The sequence below is a fragment of the Schistocerca cancellata genome, chromosome 2 (assembly GCF_023864275.1).
Source record: "Schistocerca cancellata isolate TAMUIC-IGC-003103 chromosome 2, iqSchCanc2.1, whole genome shotgun sequence".
Classification (NCBI taxonomy): Eukaryota; Metazoa; Arthropoda; class Insecta; order Orthoptera; family Acrididae; genus Schistocerca; species Schistocerca cancellata.
This window is the reverse complement of record NC_064627.1, coordinates 1,149,367,281-1,149,385,628: the sequence shown is the minus strand read 5'-3', so window position 1 is coordinate 1,149,385,628 and position 18,348 is coordinate 1,149,367,281. Positions and strand designations below refer to the sequence as shown.

Below are 18,348 nucleotides of genomic sequence, written 5' to 3'. Positions count from 1 at the left end.
TGTTGTGAAGTCCACTGTCAGTGATTTGTTGGTCTTAGATGTGGATTCCCATGTCAACAGCATCTGTACTTTTCCTTAAAAAGTCTGTGATCCTGAGCTGTTAACAAAGCCACCATACAGGTTGGAACTGGATGAGAAAGCCTCACAAGTTGATGTAAATGGATTGTTGTGTATTCATGTTGCCTGGGACACCCAAAGAAAAGGTGATATGCATCCACTTCTTCTCCACAAGAGTAGGAAGCCTTTGAAAATGGTTACATAAACATGCATGGTTGAATTAAGTCTGGTCATTTGAGAAGCAAGTTGCCTGGGCATTAAATTTGTTTGAAATTTCGTAGACTAGGGGACCGAAGGGTAGATTGTTGCACATTCCTTCCTTTTCTGTCTTGTTGTTTCCTCCCATTCCCCCTGCAAGTCTTGTATCATGCCTCTGTGTAGGACATATCAGTAATCTGTAGTTAGGATTGCAGTCCAGATGGTGTATTCCAACACTTGGCCAACCTGTATACCATGTGGTTTTCAGTAAAACAGGTGCTGAAATTTTGAAGTACTGTTAGAGCAGTTAATAGTCACTGATTAGGGAATATAGAGGTGCTGTCATCTGTGAGGAGAAATGAAGTGTTTCTAGTATCACAATAAGTTATGTGGTCATGATACTTACTTCTGTTGGTAGTCAGTACAAATATATGTTGCCTCGGCTACTATCTTAAAAACTGCACCAAAGTTACATTGTTACCATGAGTCCCATTGTTCAAGTCAAGATCAGTTATTACATTCACCTTAGACAATTTCAATGGGAATGGAATGATAATAATACTGTGTCTAGGTGCTCTTATGATCTTCTTGAAGTCTCCTCAGCATCTACATATGCTTAGGCTAGGGGAGAAAGAGTTCTAGTGATCCAGAAGTGTCCAGTTAAGCACTCTATGGTTAGTTTTGAGATGATTGATTTCAGATTCATATTGTTAGATTTATATTGATTCCTTTTAAGAATAAATTTGGTGCAGAGGTACTGCTGGCATAGATGGACAGTAGGGCATGCGGTCAACTAAGTGTGTGTTGGTATAGGCAGAGCATATTGCTCCCAAACAAGGTCTTAGCACTCTATATTGGCATTTATTAATTCTCTTGTGGTAAGTATCAGGTGCAGATCCATAACAGACACTCCCATAGTCAACGATTGGACATACTGTCGTGCGTTAAAATGTTTGTGCTGTGCCGATGTTCAAAACCCTCCAAGGTTCTGCCATAGCTCTGAATATACTAACAGCCATCTGACATTTCATAGCCACATGTTTTGTGTCCACCTTCCTTGATTTAACAGTGGATATAGCCTGTCTGTTTCTTCACAGCTACTGTTGGAGCACAAAGCACAAGCAGTGTGGTTGTCATTTGTGATTTACATTCTTCGACAGATGTACTTTCCATGTAAATACAGGTATCATCTGCATGTTGCTGAACTTTCACCTTCTCTAAGAATATTCTATGTCAGTCAGTGTGTAGGTATTAAACAGAAGAGGTGTCAAAACAGATCCTTGCAGCAATCACAGACTTGTAGTTTGTGGTCTTCCTATACTCCCTTTATGTACAATTAGTAGCAACAAATCATTGAGAAAAGGTATCGTGTGTAGAATATGCATTGTTCCTGTAGTTTTGTGGCAAGCACTGAGAGCTCTATGTTATCATAGGTACTGTTTAGGTCCAGAAACAAAGCTATAAGGTACAATTTTTAACTGTTAGAACAGTGCTAATGTGGACGCTACAAAAAATATATATAGGAGTCACAGATTTTGTGGTGACTGACCAGTTTAATGATGCATTCCAATATAGGCCTAATCATCATCAGGAAATCTAGAAAAGTAACAAAACCTCAAATAGCAATGTGCAAATTGAGGGTTTCACATCTTGAATATGTGTCATTGACAGCCAAGAGGCTGTCCTCCTTTGTGGTAGAGGAGTTGGTGGGGACACTGCATGCTGCATCACCACGGCTGCTGGGCTGCTGAAGGGGGCCACGGTTGCTGAACGTGGTGAGGTGTCTAGCCAGCTACCAGCACTGATAATGGAGGAAATATTGTAGAGTCTTTCATGTTGGTCATCTGCATTGCTGTCATGCTTGTGTACTGCCTATTCTCATACGATGCACGAGCTTCTTGATAACCGATGTTATCGTGAGCCATTCTGCACTAAGTGCTCAAGGAAAGTTTTATCCGTGGAGTTGTGATCTCATTTTCTGTGTATTCGTACAGGAAATGCCTATTTTCACATGTGTTAACACTATGTCTAGTAATAACTGACTGCTTCTTGTCTGGCTATTGCATTGCTTGCTACAGTGTCCATAATGCAAACACTTATACCAGAGCAGCCCTGGGAAAATGTAAGGCTCTGCTAGGTGCCATACACTGTGTATTTAATGTAGCACGGCCTCTGCTGTGATTTGAATGTATCTGCACACACTGGTTGGGGCCTGATGTCGGCATCCTCACGAATGGCCCTCTTGTAATGTCCCCTTACTGGCACTGCTGCCACGTTACACTCAAGTACTCGTAGCATCTCCTCCTCTGGTAGAGAAGTGTCAGTATCGGGCATTATCCCTTACAGTGTTGTAAAGACTTGGTTATGTAAGCTTCTAGTTTATTGGAGAGATCACTTCATTGCTAATCATGGCATTTGCATTTGCAACATATCCCTTACATTGTTGTTAAAGAATTGGTTATGTAAGCTTCTAGTTTATTGGAGAGATCACTTCATTGCTAATCATGGCATTTGCAGTTGCAAAGTTTGCAGTCTGAATTTTAACATTCTTCCTTCCATATGATAAAGTGTTCAGTATCTGTTTTTATATATTACTTCTGTGCAGTCTGATTATTTAGTCGAGTGCCATCGAATGTAATCTACCAATGTTTTTATTTGTGCTTTCTGCAAACACTACAAATGATCACCATTATGCAACTGTCATGTTGACTGGGCACTTATCTATAGGTTGAGCATTGCTACTGACACGCACTGTCTGTTGTTGCAGACTGGCTGCTGCCAATGTATGTAGGTGAAACTGCCTGTTGACCAATACACATGGGAGCTTATGAGCTGTGTTGAGCAGGTGTTGGTCTTCCCCGTGTTGCTGTTTCATAGACCGATTTGTTACAGGCCACTCTTTGTTCTTGGCTAACTTGAATTCACCAGTGGTTTTGCCCATATGGTCTTCATTAGTGTTCAGGAGCTAAAGAGCACTATAAATGCCACTGAAAAATCTGCATGATGCTATTGACACATGGTTTGCTAATGTTCAGCAGTTCTCCACATTCACCAAACTGCCCACTGTCCATCCTGCACACTTTAGTAGCAGCAAACATGGAAAATGGCTAACACACTGTTAAATCTATCACTAGGAAACTGGAATAATATCCAAAATAAGTTAAATCCTGTAGAGTGAATTGCAATTGCAACTTCTGTGGAATGATTGTTGCTATGCTGAAACTAATTACTTTGTTTCATGAGTAAAGTGAATGCACATATTATGTGGATTGATATGGGATGTATCTGTGTTTCTTACTGTTAGATGTAGGGTTACACTTATTTAAAGCTACAATAAGAGAAATGTATGCACCTCCATAGCTGAAGTCACTAACACATGCCTGTCCATTGTCACTCAACTTGGAGGTAAGCTGGCTCGAATCCTGCTGGTGAAAATTTTCATTACCACTATTTAACCAGGGGAGGAGAGTTTGGCATAAAGTTTGTGATCAACAAACTTTGTGCCAATGTCTTCGATCACATTTCAAATCTTTCTGCAGTGTCTCTTAAAGCAAGGGCATGAGACACTGTTGAAGGTAATCCATTCATCAGATGGGGATGTGTAGCTTGACAGCTCCCTTGTTGTTATTTAAGAAAAGTAGGCTATGTGCCAGCAGCAGGACTCACCCTCTCCTTTCCTTTCATTCACAAGAACATGAACTCAACACTACTCTGCACAAGCACTCACCACTGATATGCACTTGACAGTTCATAAGACATTGGAGGAAGGCTATGGCAAACCACTTCCACTAGGACCTTCCCTGGCATGATGATGCAGCAATCTTGTATATGCTCCTCACCACCCATTCTCTGAATGCAAGACTGCTTTTAGGAGAAATGTAGATATTTAACTATTATAAAGAACGGAAGTTTACAAATAGAATCGGGACTACAAGCTTACAAATATAATTGCTGCTCACAAAGTCAAGGGAGATATAACTACAGTAAGATGAGATATTTTATCGTTTACTGCTGTGTAATAATAGAAGCCACAATTAATTCGATACTCATAACTGCCATAAGTGTACAAAATGGATTTATGTCTTTTAAGTGCCACTCACTTGAAGCATGTACAGGATTGGACAAAGAATGCACCTTTGTGGATCACTTCAGGTTATGTTATACTGATGGACAAATGGAATTAGATGTAGCTGTCATATTGAAGAGACAGTACTCTCACCATTGTAGTGAAATGAACAGTTTGGCATGTTGTGCACTGTGATGTTGTATACCTTCTGTTTAAAATTGCCCATGTCTGCTGCTAGTTATTTGAGTGAAAGTTGCACACGCCATGGACACAGAGATGGATCTCAGTACATTTTTATTGTGGCCTGCTTTTGGCCTCTGATATTATGGATGTAAGAAGCACTTCATGCACCACTTGCTCAAGGATACACTGTGAGTGATTTGATTTTATTAGGCCCACAGCCACCAGTGTTGCCTACATTTAAAAACAAAATGTGGAGGACAAGGCTCATTATCAGCTACCTCAGACTGTAACAGTAGATAGATGAGTCTCAATGCAACAGAAAACTTGTGGGTTCTTTGTGGTACAATAACAACACATTAGCAAAAATAGCATCTATAATCTCATATTATCTCACACACAAATATATTCGTATGACCCAATTAATTGAATTGCCACAAATCTTAATAAACAAACTTTCTCAAAGAAAAGCTCTTAAATCGATGCAGTCACTTTGTCCTCCACTGTTCTATGTCTTTACATGGTCAGGTCAGTATGGTAGGGGTGCAGTAGTTTGACATTGTGATGGAGACAGTCACTGTAGTTTTCTGGGCTTGGCAAACTCATGTATATGGTGTAAAAAACAGCACTGAATTGGTTACCCAATTTTTCCTAGCTCATTGAAAGGGTCAGGTTCACCTTAATTTTGGCTGACTGACTTCTGAATACTGTGTTCACCCCAAAACTAGAGATTGCAATTGATTGAAATTCTATATTTACAAATAATGTTGCTTAATTATCTAGGACAAACAAGCAAATCATTACAGTGATGAATAGCTGGCCAAGAATGCTTAACACAATAGCAAAATCATTCCTGAGTGTGAAAATAGACAACGTGACAGTAACTAACCACTACTTTAACCATGTCCATTATAATTATCCGGGCTGTTATGCCGTGGTCGGTTGATGAATTCTGTGGTGATTCCCAACGTTTCGTCTCCGACTGCGGGAGACATCTTCAAGGGGGTCCGTAGCTCGATGGAAGGTCCAACACACACACTGGCTCGCCACTGTGTGTGTTGAGAAAGTGTGTGTTGGACCTTCCATCGAGCTACAGACCCCCTTGAAGATGTCTCCCACAGTCGGAAACGAAACGTTGGGAATCACCACAGAATTCATCAACCAACCATGGCATAACAGCCTGGATAATTATAATGGACATGATATTTCCGGCCGTGATAGTCTACATTTTAGTAACTACTTTAACCAGCAGAGAGAGTAAGCAAGAACAGAACAAAAATCATTTAACATTCAAAAGCATCTGAAATTCACACACCAAAGAATAAACAACATATAGAAAAACCATAATGACATATAAAAACACAGTACCCCTGGCAGCTGGTTCAGAAGCTGCTTGCCAGTGACGATTCATTTTTCATCAAGCACTCACAGAACTACACCGCAGAATACAAATAACATCTTTGGTTGGCATGAATCCTGATTGACGGCCACAATAACAACATGCAACATGCACAGCATATGATATGTCAACCTCCTCAGTTGAAGTGGAGCATCGTCATGGAAATGGGCAGGGAAGTGCAGGTGCTTGCTTGTAGTTGTTGCACTTGTGTTGGAGATTGTGGCACTGGTGCTGGAAGGTGCTGAGGTCTTGGTGGTGCTATGGATGGTGGCACTTGACGGAAAATGTACGAAAGCATGACACGGTTGAGTGAAATCAGTCTGTTGATTCGTGATGTACAGGGGATGTCAGCTGGTCAGGTAATTAACAGTGACATTTGCCAACAACTGTGCAATTGAGATGTTATTTTATTTTATTCTGACTACCGGTACCAGTTTCAGCATTCCACTATACCTACATATGCATCTCTCAAAAATAAATGATATTGTCATACAGTGCTGTATATTCCTGGATGTCATGAATTCAAAACCATTTCCCAAGTGCTTCATTTGAAGACTTGAATGAAATGGTTGTGGGCTTGCTATTTATCATAACGTCCAGCATCTGTGTACCTCTTCGTATGACACAGTATGGGTCAGTGTAAGGAGGACTACAATGGTTGCTTGACGCTGTCTGCCCAGAGCATTACATGACTAATGTGGGCTCTTAACCACAATAGGAAATCTGGTCAATGTTGTGTTGATGTTTCTATAGAGAACTGGTGTAGACAAATTCACCAGCAAGACTTAATGTTTCGCCATAGACCAGTCCCACAGCTGAAGAGTCCACGTCTGGCTTCTTTGTGGTTTGTAGGCCAAGGAGAATGTGAGATGCTGATAATAGTTTCCACAATGAAACTTTGTCTTGAAACATGGCAGAAAATCCAAAGAGATTCAAATGCGAAATATACTAGATGCAAGGCACAATCAATGCCTTCTCTGTGCAGTAGCAGTGGAAATACTATTGATGACAGTGCTGCTAAAGAAGAGTTATTAGACACAGCCTTCCAAATTTCCTTCACCAAACAAGATGAAGTATATATTTCAGAATGGAATGAAGAACAGCTGCCAACTTAAGTGACACAGAAGTAGATATCCTTGGAGTAGTGAAGCAACTTAAATCATTTAATAAAAGCAAGTTGTCTGGTCCAGATTGTATACCAATTAGGTTCCTTCCAGAGTATGCTCATACAATAGCTCCATACTTAATAGTCATATACAACTGTTCACATGATGAAAGATTTGTACCCAAAGGCTGGAAAGTTGCACAGGTCTCACCAATATTCAAGAAGGGCAGTAGGAGTAATCTGCTAAATTACAGACCATGCCCGTATCATTAATGTCAATATGCTGCAGGATTTTGGAACATTCATTGTGTTTGAACATTATGAATTACCTCGAAGAGAACAGTCTATTGACACAAGGTCATTATAGATATAGAAAACATCAGTCTTGTGAAACACTACTATCTCTTTACTCACACGAAGTGTTGAGTGCTATTGACAAGGGATACAAAATTTATTCCTTATTTTTAGGTTTCCAGAAGGCATTTTACACCATGCCTCACAAGCAGCTTGTAATCAAATTATGTGCTTATGGAATATTGTCTCAGTTATGTGACTGGACTCTTGATTTCCTATCAAGGAATCCACAATTCATACTAATTGATGGAAAGTCATTGAGCAAAACAGACATGATTTCTGGCATTCCCCAAGGTAGTGCTATGGGCCCTCTGTTGTTTCTTATCTGTATAAATAATGTAGGAGACAGTCTGAGTAGCTGTCTTAGATTGTTTGCAGATTATGCTGTCCTTTATTGTCTAGTAAAGTCATTACAAGATCAAAATGATTGCAAAATGATTTAGTTATCATATCTGTGTGGTGCAAAAATTGGCAATTGACCCTCAATAATGAAAAGTGTGAGGCCATCCACATGTGCTAAAAGGAATCAATTAAACTCCATTTACATGATAAAAGCCATAAATTCAACTAAATACCTAGGAATTACAATTAAAAACAACTTCAATTAGAATAAGCACATAGAAAATGTTCTGGAAAAGGTGAACCAAAGATTGCAATTTATTGGCAGAACTCATAGAAGATGCAACAGATCTACTGAAGAGACTGCCTACACTATGCTTGTCCATTCTCTTTTGGAGTACTGCTGCATGGTGTGGGATCCTTAGCAGAAAGGATTAACAGAGTGCATTGAGAAAGTTCAAATAAGGGCATCGCATTTTGTATTATCGAGAAATAGAGGAGAGAATGCTATGGACATGATACAGGATTTGGGATGGACATCATTAGAATAAAGGTGTTTTCCATAGCAGTGGCATCTTCTCATGAAATTTTGATCACCAACTTTCACCTCTGAATGAGGAAATATTTTGTTGTTGCTGAACTACATAGGGAGAAACAATCCTCATAATAAAATAAGGGAAGTTGGAACTTACATGGAAAGGTATGTTGTTGTTGTTGTGGTCTTCAGTCCTGAGACTGGTTTCATGCAGCTCTCCATGCTACTCTATCCTGTGCAAGCTTCTTCATCTCCCAGTACCTACTGCAACCTACATCCTTCTGAATCTGCTTAGTGTATTCATCTCTTGGTCTCCCTCTATGATTTTTACCCTCCATGCTGCCCTTCAATACTAAATTGGTGATCCCTTGATGCCTCAACACATGTCCTACCAACCGATCCCTTCTTCTAGTCAAGTTGTGCCACAAACTTCTCTTCTTCCCAATCCTATTCAATACTTCCTCATTACTTATGTGATCTACCCATCTAATCTTCAGCATTCTTCTGTAGCACCACATTTCAAAAGCTTCTATTCTCTTCTTGTCCAAACTATTTATCACCCATGTTTCACTTCCATACATGGCTACACTCCATACAAATACTTTCAGAAATGACTTCCTGGCACTTAAATCTATACTCGATGTTAACAAATTTCTCTTCTTCAGAAACACTTTCCTTGCCATTGCCAGTCTACATTTTATATCCTCTCTACTTCAGCCATCACCAGTTATTTTGCTCCCCAAATAGCAAAATTCCTTTACTACTTTAAGTGTCTCGTTTCCTAATCTAATTCCCACAGCATCACCTGACTTAATTCGACTACATTCCATTATCCTCATTTTGCTTTTGTTGATGTTCATCTTATACCCTCCTTTCAATACACTATCCATTCCATTCAACTGCTCTTCCAACTCCTTTGCTGTCTCTGACAGAAATACAATGTCATCGGCGAACCTCAAAGTTTTTATTTCTTCTCCATGGATTTTAAGACCTACTCTGAATTTTTCTTTTGTTTCCTTCACTGCTTGCTCAATATACAGATTGAATAACATCGGGGATAGGCTACAACCCTGTCTCACTCCCTTCCCAACCAGTGCATCCCTTTTGTGTCCCTTGACTCTCATAACTGCCATCTGGTTCCTGCACAAATTGTAAATAGCCTTTCGCTCCTTGTATTTTACCCCTGCCACCTTCAGAATTTGAAAGAGAGTATTCCAGTCAACATTGTCAAAAGCTTTCTCTAAGTCTACAAATGCTAAAAACTTAGGTTTGCCTTTCCTTAATCTTTCTTCGAAGATAACTCGTAGGGTCAGTATTGCCTCACGTGTTCCAACATTTCTATGGAATCCAAATTGATCATCCCTGAGGTCGCTTCTATCAGTTTTTCCATTCGTCTGTAAAGAATGTGCGTTAGTATTTTGCAGCTGTGTCTTATTAAACTGATAGTTCAGTAATTTTCACATCTGTCAACACCTGCTTTCTTTGGGATTGGGATTATTATATTCTTCCTGAAGTCTGAGGGTATTTTGCCTGTCTCATAAATCTTGCTTACCAGATGGTAGGGTTTTGTCAGGACTGGCTCTCCCAAGGCTGTCAGTAGTTCTAATGGATGTTGTCTACTCCGGGGGCCTTTTTTTGGACTCAGGTCTTTCAGTGCTCTGTCATACTCTTCTCGCAGTATCGTATCTCCCATTTCATCTTCATCTACATTCTCCTCCATTTCTATAATATTGTCCTCAAGTACATCGCCCTTGTATAGACCCTCTATATACTTCTTCCACCTTTCTGCTTTCCCTTCTTTGCTTAGAACTGGGTTTCCATCTGAGCTTTTGATATTCCTACAAGTGGTTCTCTTTTCTCTGAAGGTCTCTTTAATTTTCCTGTAGGCTGTATCTATCTTACCTCTAGTGAGATTAGCCTCTACATCCTTACATTTGTCCTCTATCCATGCCTGCTTAGCCATTTTGCACTTCCTGGCGATCTCATTTTTGAGACGTTTGTATTCCTTTTTGCCTGCTTCATTCACTGCATTTTTATATTTTCTCCTTTCACCAATTAAATTCAGTATTTCTTCTGTCACCCAAGGATTTCTACTAGCCCTCGTCTTTCTACCTACGGAAGGGTATAAGTGTTCGTTTTTTCTGTGCACTGTATGGGAGTGAAGCAACAAAGAATTATTGTGAAGGTAGTTTGATGAACCTTCTGCTGGGCACTTAAGTGTGATTTGCAGAGTAGCATGTAGATGTAGAGAATTACAAGAAGGGCAGACATCCAGGAAGTTCCATGGCACATGAGTGTCACCTTCAGTGAATGATACCATTGCTCAGTCAATCAACTGCTGGTAGGACGATAGCTAATGGTCTTGAGGTGTACATAATCATAGAACTTTTCCTGGTGGGCATAAAAATCTGATTCAAATTGTTGGACACAGTCGGTAGCTATGTGCAGCGGACAGCCGGACTTAGCTAACTATGCCAGTGCAAACGCAGACGGGGATAATCCTTCAAAGATATTGTCCACTGGCGACTCACCTCGGAAGATGTTGCCCGCAGAAGGCAACGAAACGTCAGGAAGGAGAAGCAGTTTTATATATGGACCATGACAATTCAGCCCGGAAGTTTTAATTAATGAGTTTTGACTAGATTCTGGTAGCTTCTATACTGTACCATTTGTTACCTCTTTGCTATGACCCCACAATGTCCAGGCTTGTTTTTTCATTCATTATCTACAATTATACAATTAATTCTGTATCTCATCAATATGTACATTTACTTTCCAATTGTTCTCCTATCATATTCACTGCTAACCAACTCCTTTCACTCCTGCCTTTAATCTTGTATCTTATAAGTTGCAGTCTCTAATTTTAATATCGTTTATTTCTTAGTGTCTTGCAAAGACTTCATACAAAAATTGTAGAGTTTATGAAATAGCTTCCAGAATAATCCTAGTTAGACTGCTAATCACTTATTCATTCATGCACTATTTTCTGCAAATCCTATCATGAAGAAGTGCCTTCAGGGATGTGGAACAAGACAAATTATAGATTGACACACAGAAGTAACTGCTGAAATCCAGTTCAGTAAAGTATGCTAACAACAATTGATGAATAGTCATAAACCACTCAGTTTTATAATTATTGTGAAATAAGCAGTCTTGTGCGATTAGCTTCCAAATACATCACATCTGAGTTTCAGTGCAACCGATGAAAAAAATCAGTTAGCTTACATGTCAGATGTATTGATGGTAGTGTGATTGATGTACTTGTCATAGTAGTTATGGACAGTAAGAATGTAGCTGAAAACATCTTCATATTTTCACAAATCCTTCCTGATCCATGCATGTAATCTCAACATATAAATAATATGAACATAATAGAAAGAAACATTCCACATGGGAAGTCAGCCTTGGTCAAAGAAATAAAATAAAGAGTATTTTGCTGTAAGTATCAAACATATGATCCAATACCTGAGTTTTTATTAAATATCCCTACGACTTATCTTAGAAGCTAGATTAAGGAAAAGGAAACCTACGTTTCTAGCATTTGTAGACTTGGAGAAAGCTTTTGACAATGTTGACTGGAATACCCTCCTTCAAATTCTGAAGGTGGCAGGGGTAAAATACAAGGAGCGAAAGGCTATTTACAATTTGTACAGGAACCAGATGGCAGTTATAAGAGTCGAGGGACACGAAAGGGAAGCAGTGGTTGGGAAAGGAGTGAGACAGGGTTGTAGCCTCTCCCCGATGCTATTCATTCTGTGTATTGAGCAAGCAGTAAAGGAAACAAAAGAAAAATTCAGAGTAGGTATTAAAATCCATGGAGAAGAAATAAAAACTTTGAGGTTCGCCGATGACATTGTAATTCTGACAGAGACAGCAAAGGACTTGGAAGAGCAGTTGAACAGAATGAATAGTGTCTTGAAAGAAGGATATAAGATAAACATAATCAAAAGCAAAATGAGGATAATGGAATGTAGTTGAATTAAATCGGGTGATGCTGAGGGAATTAGATTAGGAAATGAGACACTTAAAGTAGTAAAGGAGTTTTGCTATTTGGGGAGCAAAGTAACTGAAGATGGTCGAAGTAGAGAAGATATAAAATGTAGACTGGCAATGGCATGGAAATCATTTCTGAAGAAGAGAAATTTGTTAACATCGAGTATAGATTTAAGTGTCAGGAAGTCATTTCTGAAAGTATTTGTATGGAGTGTAGCCATGTATGGAAGTGAAACATGGACGGTAAATAGTTTGGACAAAAAGAGAATAGAAGCTTTCGAAAAGTGGTGCTACAGAAGAATGCTAAAGATTAGATGGGTAGATCACATAACTAATGAGGAGGTATTGAATAGAATTGGAGAGAAGAAAAATTTGTGGCACAACTTGACTAGAAGAAGGGATCGGTTGGTAGGGCATATTGTGAGGAATCAAGGGATCACCAATTTAGCATTGGAGGGCAGCGTGGAGGCTACAAATCCCAGAGGGAGACCAAGAGATGAATGCACTAAGCAGATTCAGAAGGATGTAGGTTGCAGTAGGTACGGGGAGATGAAGGAGCTTGCACAGGATAGAGTAGCATGGAGAGCTGCATCAAACCAGTCTCAGGACTGAAGACCACAACAACAACATCCAAATGTTAATAATTCCAATTTATAGATATTGTCAGCAGGGTGGCCTCATAAGGAGTCGGTATCACTGAGGAGCTTTTCTTGCTCTCTGAACATTTACCTGCAAAAATACCATCATCATCATCAAGCATGCAAAACTTAATTCTTTATCATTGCGGGAACACTGCCAAATTCGTACATAACCATTTTTCCATTTTAGTTTTAAAAAAACTATAATTTCAGCATTCCATGAACCATGAGTAATTCATGATTACAGTATTAATACAGAATTTGATTACTTTAACACATTGCTTATTCTCAACACAATATTTTGTTGTGCTGATAAATGCCTAAACTTAAAACAACAGCTTTAATTGACATAGAACTATGTTTTTCTTTCAGGGCAGAATAGAAGATCAGGGTACATTTGATGAGCTTCTGACAAATAAATCTGACTTTTCAACTTTACTTGTCAGCAGCCAAGAAGAGACTGAGAAGTTGAAGGAAGCAGTAACAGCCAAACTTTTGAAAAACCAAATGTCAGTTGTATCAACTTATGTAAGTAACTGCCAGTTTCTGTTTCATTCTCATAAACATATAACCCACAAAATCCAAGATTATTAGAGTGATCATCAGAAGGTAAACAGTAGCAATGCTCCTGGTTGGTTATTGAGCTGGATAATTAGATGAAGGGGACTCAGCTCACAAATGTGAACGCAGTTTGCTTTGCACTGTGAACAGCGTCATACTTTATCATACTTGTGCAAGAAATTTGACATTTGTTGCATATAAAATACTCAGGTATTATGTTTCTGGTATTAATATTATAATTCTCCTTCTCAACTATGCCATAATTATAATGTGGAAAACCATTAACAACACCAAATATAGTCATCTCAAGATATGAATGTTTTGGTACTTTAACATTCAAATCACTGTATATATACTCAGCAATGGTATTTGTACATTGATGAACAAATGAATAAGAGACAGTTTTCATATTGGAGGGATTAACCTAATTGACTAGACTAGTGCAATCTGAAAAGTGAGCTTAATGTCACATGGTTTAGTATTGGCATTCACTAGGAGGACAAGCAAAATACAAGATCTCACTGCATTTGAATATCATCATATCATCAGAATTGGACAACAGAAACACTCTTGCAAAATCATGCAGAGAATAGTTGTTTATGGTCTGTAAGAGCATGAGGCTACAATAAATACTTACGTTTGAGGAATACTATCATCACTAGGATCAACTTCAAATATCAACAACAATGACATGACAGTGTCACTCTCAGCTGTTTCAGATTATAGCTGTAGATAAATAGGGCACAGTGCACTATCTTTTTCTCATTTCAGTGGTAAACAAAAACAACCTATGATCAGACATATTAACTTACATGATTTTGCTGCAGTGCAAGAAAACTATTATGCCAAATATATCATCTTCTAACAAAATAACATGTAGGTGCTGGTGCAAGAGAAGCATTGTCACATGTTTGAAGTATGTATAAGTTGCAATTAAATGCTGGTTATTTCGCATGATTATCAAAGAGCAAGTTAGGCACTGAAGCTCTCTTTTGAGCACAGTATCTTCCAGTTTGGTGAGGCTGTCATTATGTGATGTAGTGCTTTCTGTTCAAGACCATTAAACTGAAACCAGTGTTCTGCATTCTACCACACATGGCCAACAGATATGTGACTATTGCTGACTTATGTTTCAGTGTTTATGATACTCTTTTGTCTTTGGTAAAATATGATGGTATGTGTTTTAAAAAGAAATTATGTATCTGGAAAGTAACACTGCATTAAGAACGGATTAAATAAAGCAATTCTGGGAAAAACATTCTGCATATTCAAATTCTATTTATTGTTCTTGAACTAATTGTGATGACTACATTTATTAATTTCTGTCATTTTTGTGTAACTGCTTTACACATTTTTTTACTTTATCTTTTAGTTACACATGTAACAAAAATCATATTTGTAGTTTTTTTAATTGCTTTATTCTTCTTCTTAAGAGTTCTGTACCTGATGAAGATGAAGAGGGTGATGAACCAGAAGAAACTGCTGAGATGATAGAAAGAGGCAAATTGAACAAGACCCTCTATAGAGATTATTTCAGGGCTGGCTCAAGCTACTTGCTACTTGCTTGGCTTGTATTTGTTCTTGCAGTTGGGCAGTTTGCATCCAATAGTGCTGATTACTGGGTTACTTACTGGTTAGTATCTTCATAAACTATTTGGTAATGAAGAAGTATTTTTGCATTAGTTGACAGAAGTGGGATGGGCAGCATCAAGCACTTAAATGAAATGCAGTTGACAACTGACTACTAGAATGCTGTGTGGGAATGCATGAATGCTGTGTGGGAATGCATTAGCAGCACATATGTAAGGGGCATTCAATGAAAGTGAGTTGGAAAACCATATATAAACCATTTTTTAAATTTTAAATGTGGGAAACGTTTTCAGTTCCCTGCAGAACCATGACTGGATCCAGGTGTGCACCTCTTTGTCTGAAGCAAATTGGTGTCCACAAATTTCTTTTTTCAAGACTCAAAAATATGGAGAGAGGTTGGAATTATATGGAGGATGCATAAGGGCTTTCCCGCAGAATAACTTTGGCAACACGTGAGTAGGCATTATTCTGCAACAGAATGATGTCCTCTGTTAAAATTCCTGTGTGTTTGGACTTGAAGGTGCACATCAGTTTTTGCAAAGTATTCACGTAACACTGTGCATCAATTGTGCACTGTGTTCCTCTAAGTCAAAGATCGTCAGGCACTTGCAGTCAAAGAAATAGATCATCATGACTGTCCTAAAGCTGATGTGTTTTTATTATTATTATTATTAAACTGCGGAGGTTTCACTGGGAAACCTTACACATCCTCCATACAGTCCCAGTCTCGCCCCATGCAGTGTCCGAATTTTTGGAGACCTACAGGATGACATGCAAAGCCGTCAATTTGTTTCAGCTGAAGAGGTGGATGCCAAGGTACAATCACGGCTCCAAGATAACTGCAAACATTTTTGCATGAAGGCATTGATCATCTAGTATCCATAGCTGGGTGATGTAATCAAAAAGTCAACTTTGCTAATCATTAATCCATTACTAAAAGAGTTAACTTTTAAATGTTAAAATGTTACTTTATAGGAGATTTATCAGAAGTTAAAGTTAATTGTTAGTCATTAACTCATAACAGAAAACCTTATGTTGTGGCTGTAGTGAAATTAGTAAGTGAAATCAGCATATTACCTAAACTTGAATAAAATGTTTTGGTTGGGGAAGTGTAGATAGCACATCAAAGACAGATAAAAAACAGTTCTATCATTTAATTTTATAATTATTTGGTTAACAATGTTAAATCATAGAAGAATCAAAATACAGGAAAATGAAATAGTATCTAACATAAGGTTCATATTTCACTTCATTAACATCAACATGTTAAATTTTTCATTCAAGAGCAAAGCTCGTTTAAGAGACCAAATGTCTTTTCCCAGACATAAAAGTCATTTGACTGCAACTATCAGGGGTATAGGGGTATTATGGTTAATAAATAAATGTACTAAAACCTGTCCGCCAAGAAATACCACATCAGTGAATGAGTCTTTTGATATCATTGTCTAGACACATTTTGACTAGATTTTGGGCTATACTTTTTATGGATGTATTACCACTAGGCACCCTTTAGGTTGTTGTGAGAGCTAGAATCCAATTCCATGATTTATTTTCCACAGTCAGTCCACTAACAAAAAGTAGTACTTGATGCAAAACTTAGTAAAAAAAAAAAAAAAAAAAAACAACAATAGAGACCCAGCACCCAGTTATTGCCATTCACACTCAATTGTTTACATCAGTTGCATACACCTACATGATCCGAACTTGTTAGAACATGATTTCTGCAGCATCATTTTGTCATAAATAGTAGGTACCTCATTAATGATTAATGAACTCGGAGAAAGTTAACAGAAGTTAAAACATCAATTAACATTCTATATAGTTAACTTAATAGTTAACATATTACTTTAAAAGTTAGTTTTGTTAATTAACAATTGATGTATTAATGGCCATTTGTCCAACTGTGCGTGTCTTGCAGTGGGATAAATAATGAATTGTTATGGTGGTTACTTTTGAAGTAATAAACAGTTTACCTACTTTTTGCGTCTATCACTTTTTCATTTGACTGCCCCTTATAGAAAGACAAAATATGTTAAGCTATTAGAGCTACTCACAGACCAAGTTCTTTTATGGCAGGGAAAACACAACAGTGTTTATTGTACGTTCTTTCAGAAAGTAAAAGAAACCTTCAACTGGCATCAATTTTAGCATCAAGAAGGAGTTATTTCTACATTTAAAAATAATGTAACACAAACAATTCACTTAGTGATTTAGATTGGTGCAGCAGTGCATAGAACTCAAGGAGAGTACTTCAGACAAGACTGAATGATGATAATTAAGATAATAATTTCAAATCTGTCAGTGTGCTCCTCATATCACATGTTCTTATCCATCCAAAAATTATTAGTATATCAGTAATTTATAAGCTTTGCTCCTGGCATTTTGTTTGCCTTTTACCTCACTCTAGTTTCCATTTTTATTTTCTAAGTCTTAATTTATAAGACCAATATTTGTGATCTGCATTTCTTTTTAGGACAAACCAAGAGCAGCTAAAAATGGATATTATGAATAAGAGAATGTCATTTGAACTGGCACAAGTTATTAACACCACAAATGAAAATCTGCCTGCTAAATTTCTTTCGGGGCTGTCAACACCACCTGACTATCAAAACTTTAGTAATCCTACAGAAGCAAATGAGCCTGTTTACATGGCTGAAACAGTGAACCAGACAGCTTCAGTATATACTGAAGGAGGTGACAGTGTTACAGAGGTCATCTCTCAAATCTACAATGAAACTGATGGCAAAAAGCCAGAGGCATTTGAAAATTTAAAAGTTTCTGAATTGAATATGAATGAAACAGATGACAAAAATTATGTGACTCCTGCATCCTTCACTAGAGATGAATACATCATTATATACACTATATGTATTGCAGGCAGTGTATTTATTACAACATATAGATCTTTTGTCTTCTTTAAAGTCACCATGAATTCATCACAGGGGCTACATAACAGGATGTTTAATGCCATACTGAAGGGTTCAATGAGATTTTTTGACACAAATCCGTCAGGTAAGGAAATTATTTTTTTAAATTACTAATATATCACTGCTGATGCAATATTTAATTTGATGTGTGCATCACATATTTTATTTCTTTTAAAATACTGAGATATGGTGACACTGAGCACAAAATTTCATATCAGGCAAAGAAAGCAAATTGCAAGGTGTGTCTGCATATCTGAAATATAGCCAGAAGGTAAACACTCAGCAGTATTCCCAAATAAATGTGACTGACAAAAGATAAATACATTCACAATTATGTACATTGACCTCCCCTTTATGTTCCTTTATGTTTACTAGCTTTACATTAATTTTTACTTATCAACAGTCC

The 18,348-nt window shown here is 37.9% G+C and overlaps 1 protein-coding gene across 1 annotated transcript in view; it reads left to right on the top strand.

Moving 5' to 3' along the window:
* The window catches only part of LOC126163185 (ATP-binding cassette sub-family C member 4-like), a 173,701-nt gene that overhangs the window by 113,581 nt on the left and 41,772 nt on the right, over nucleotides 1-18,348 (top strand). Inside the window, exons 12-14 of the mRNA XM_049920136.1 lie at nucleotides 13,237-13,392; nucleotides 14,859-15,058; nucleotides 17,489-18,027. Coding sequence (XP_049776093.1) covers nucleotides 13,237-13,392; nucleotides 14,859-15,058; nucleotides 17,489-18,027 — 895 coding nt within the window. The remainder of the gene's footprint in view (nucleotides 1-13,236; nucleotides 13,393-14,858; nucleotides 15,059-17,488; nucleotides 18,028-18,348) is intronic.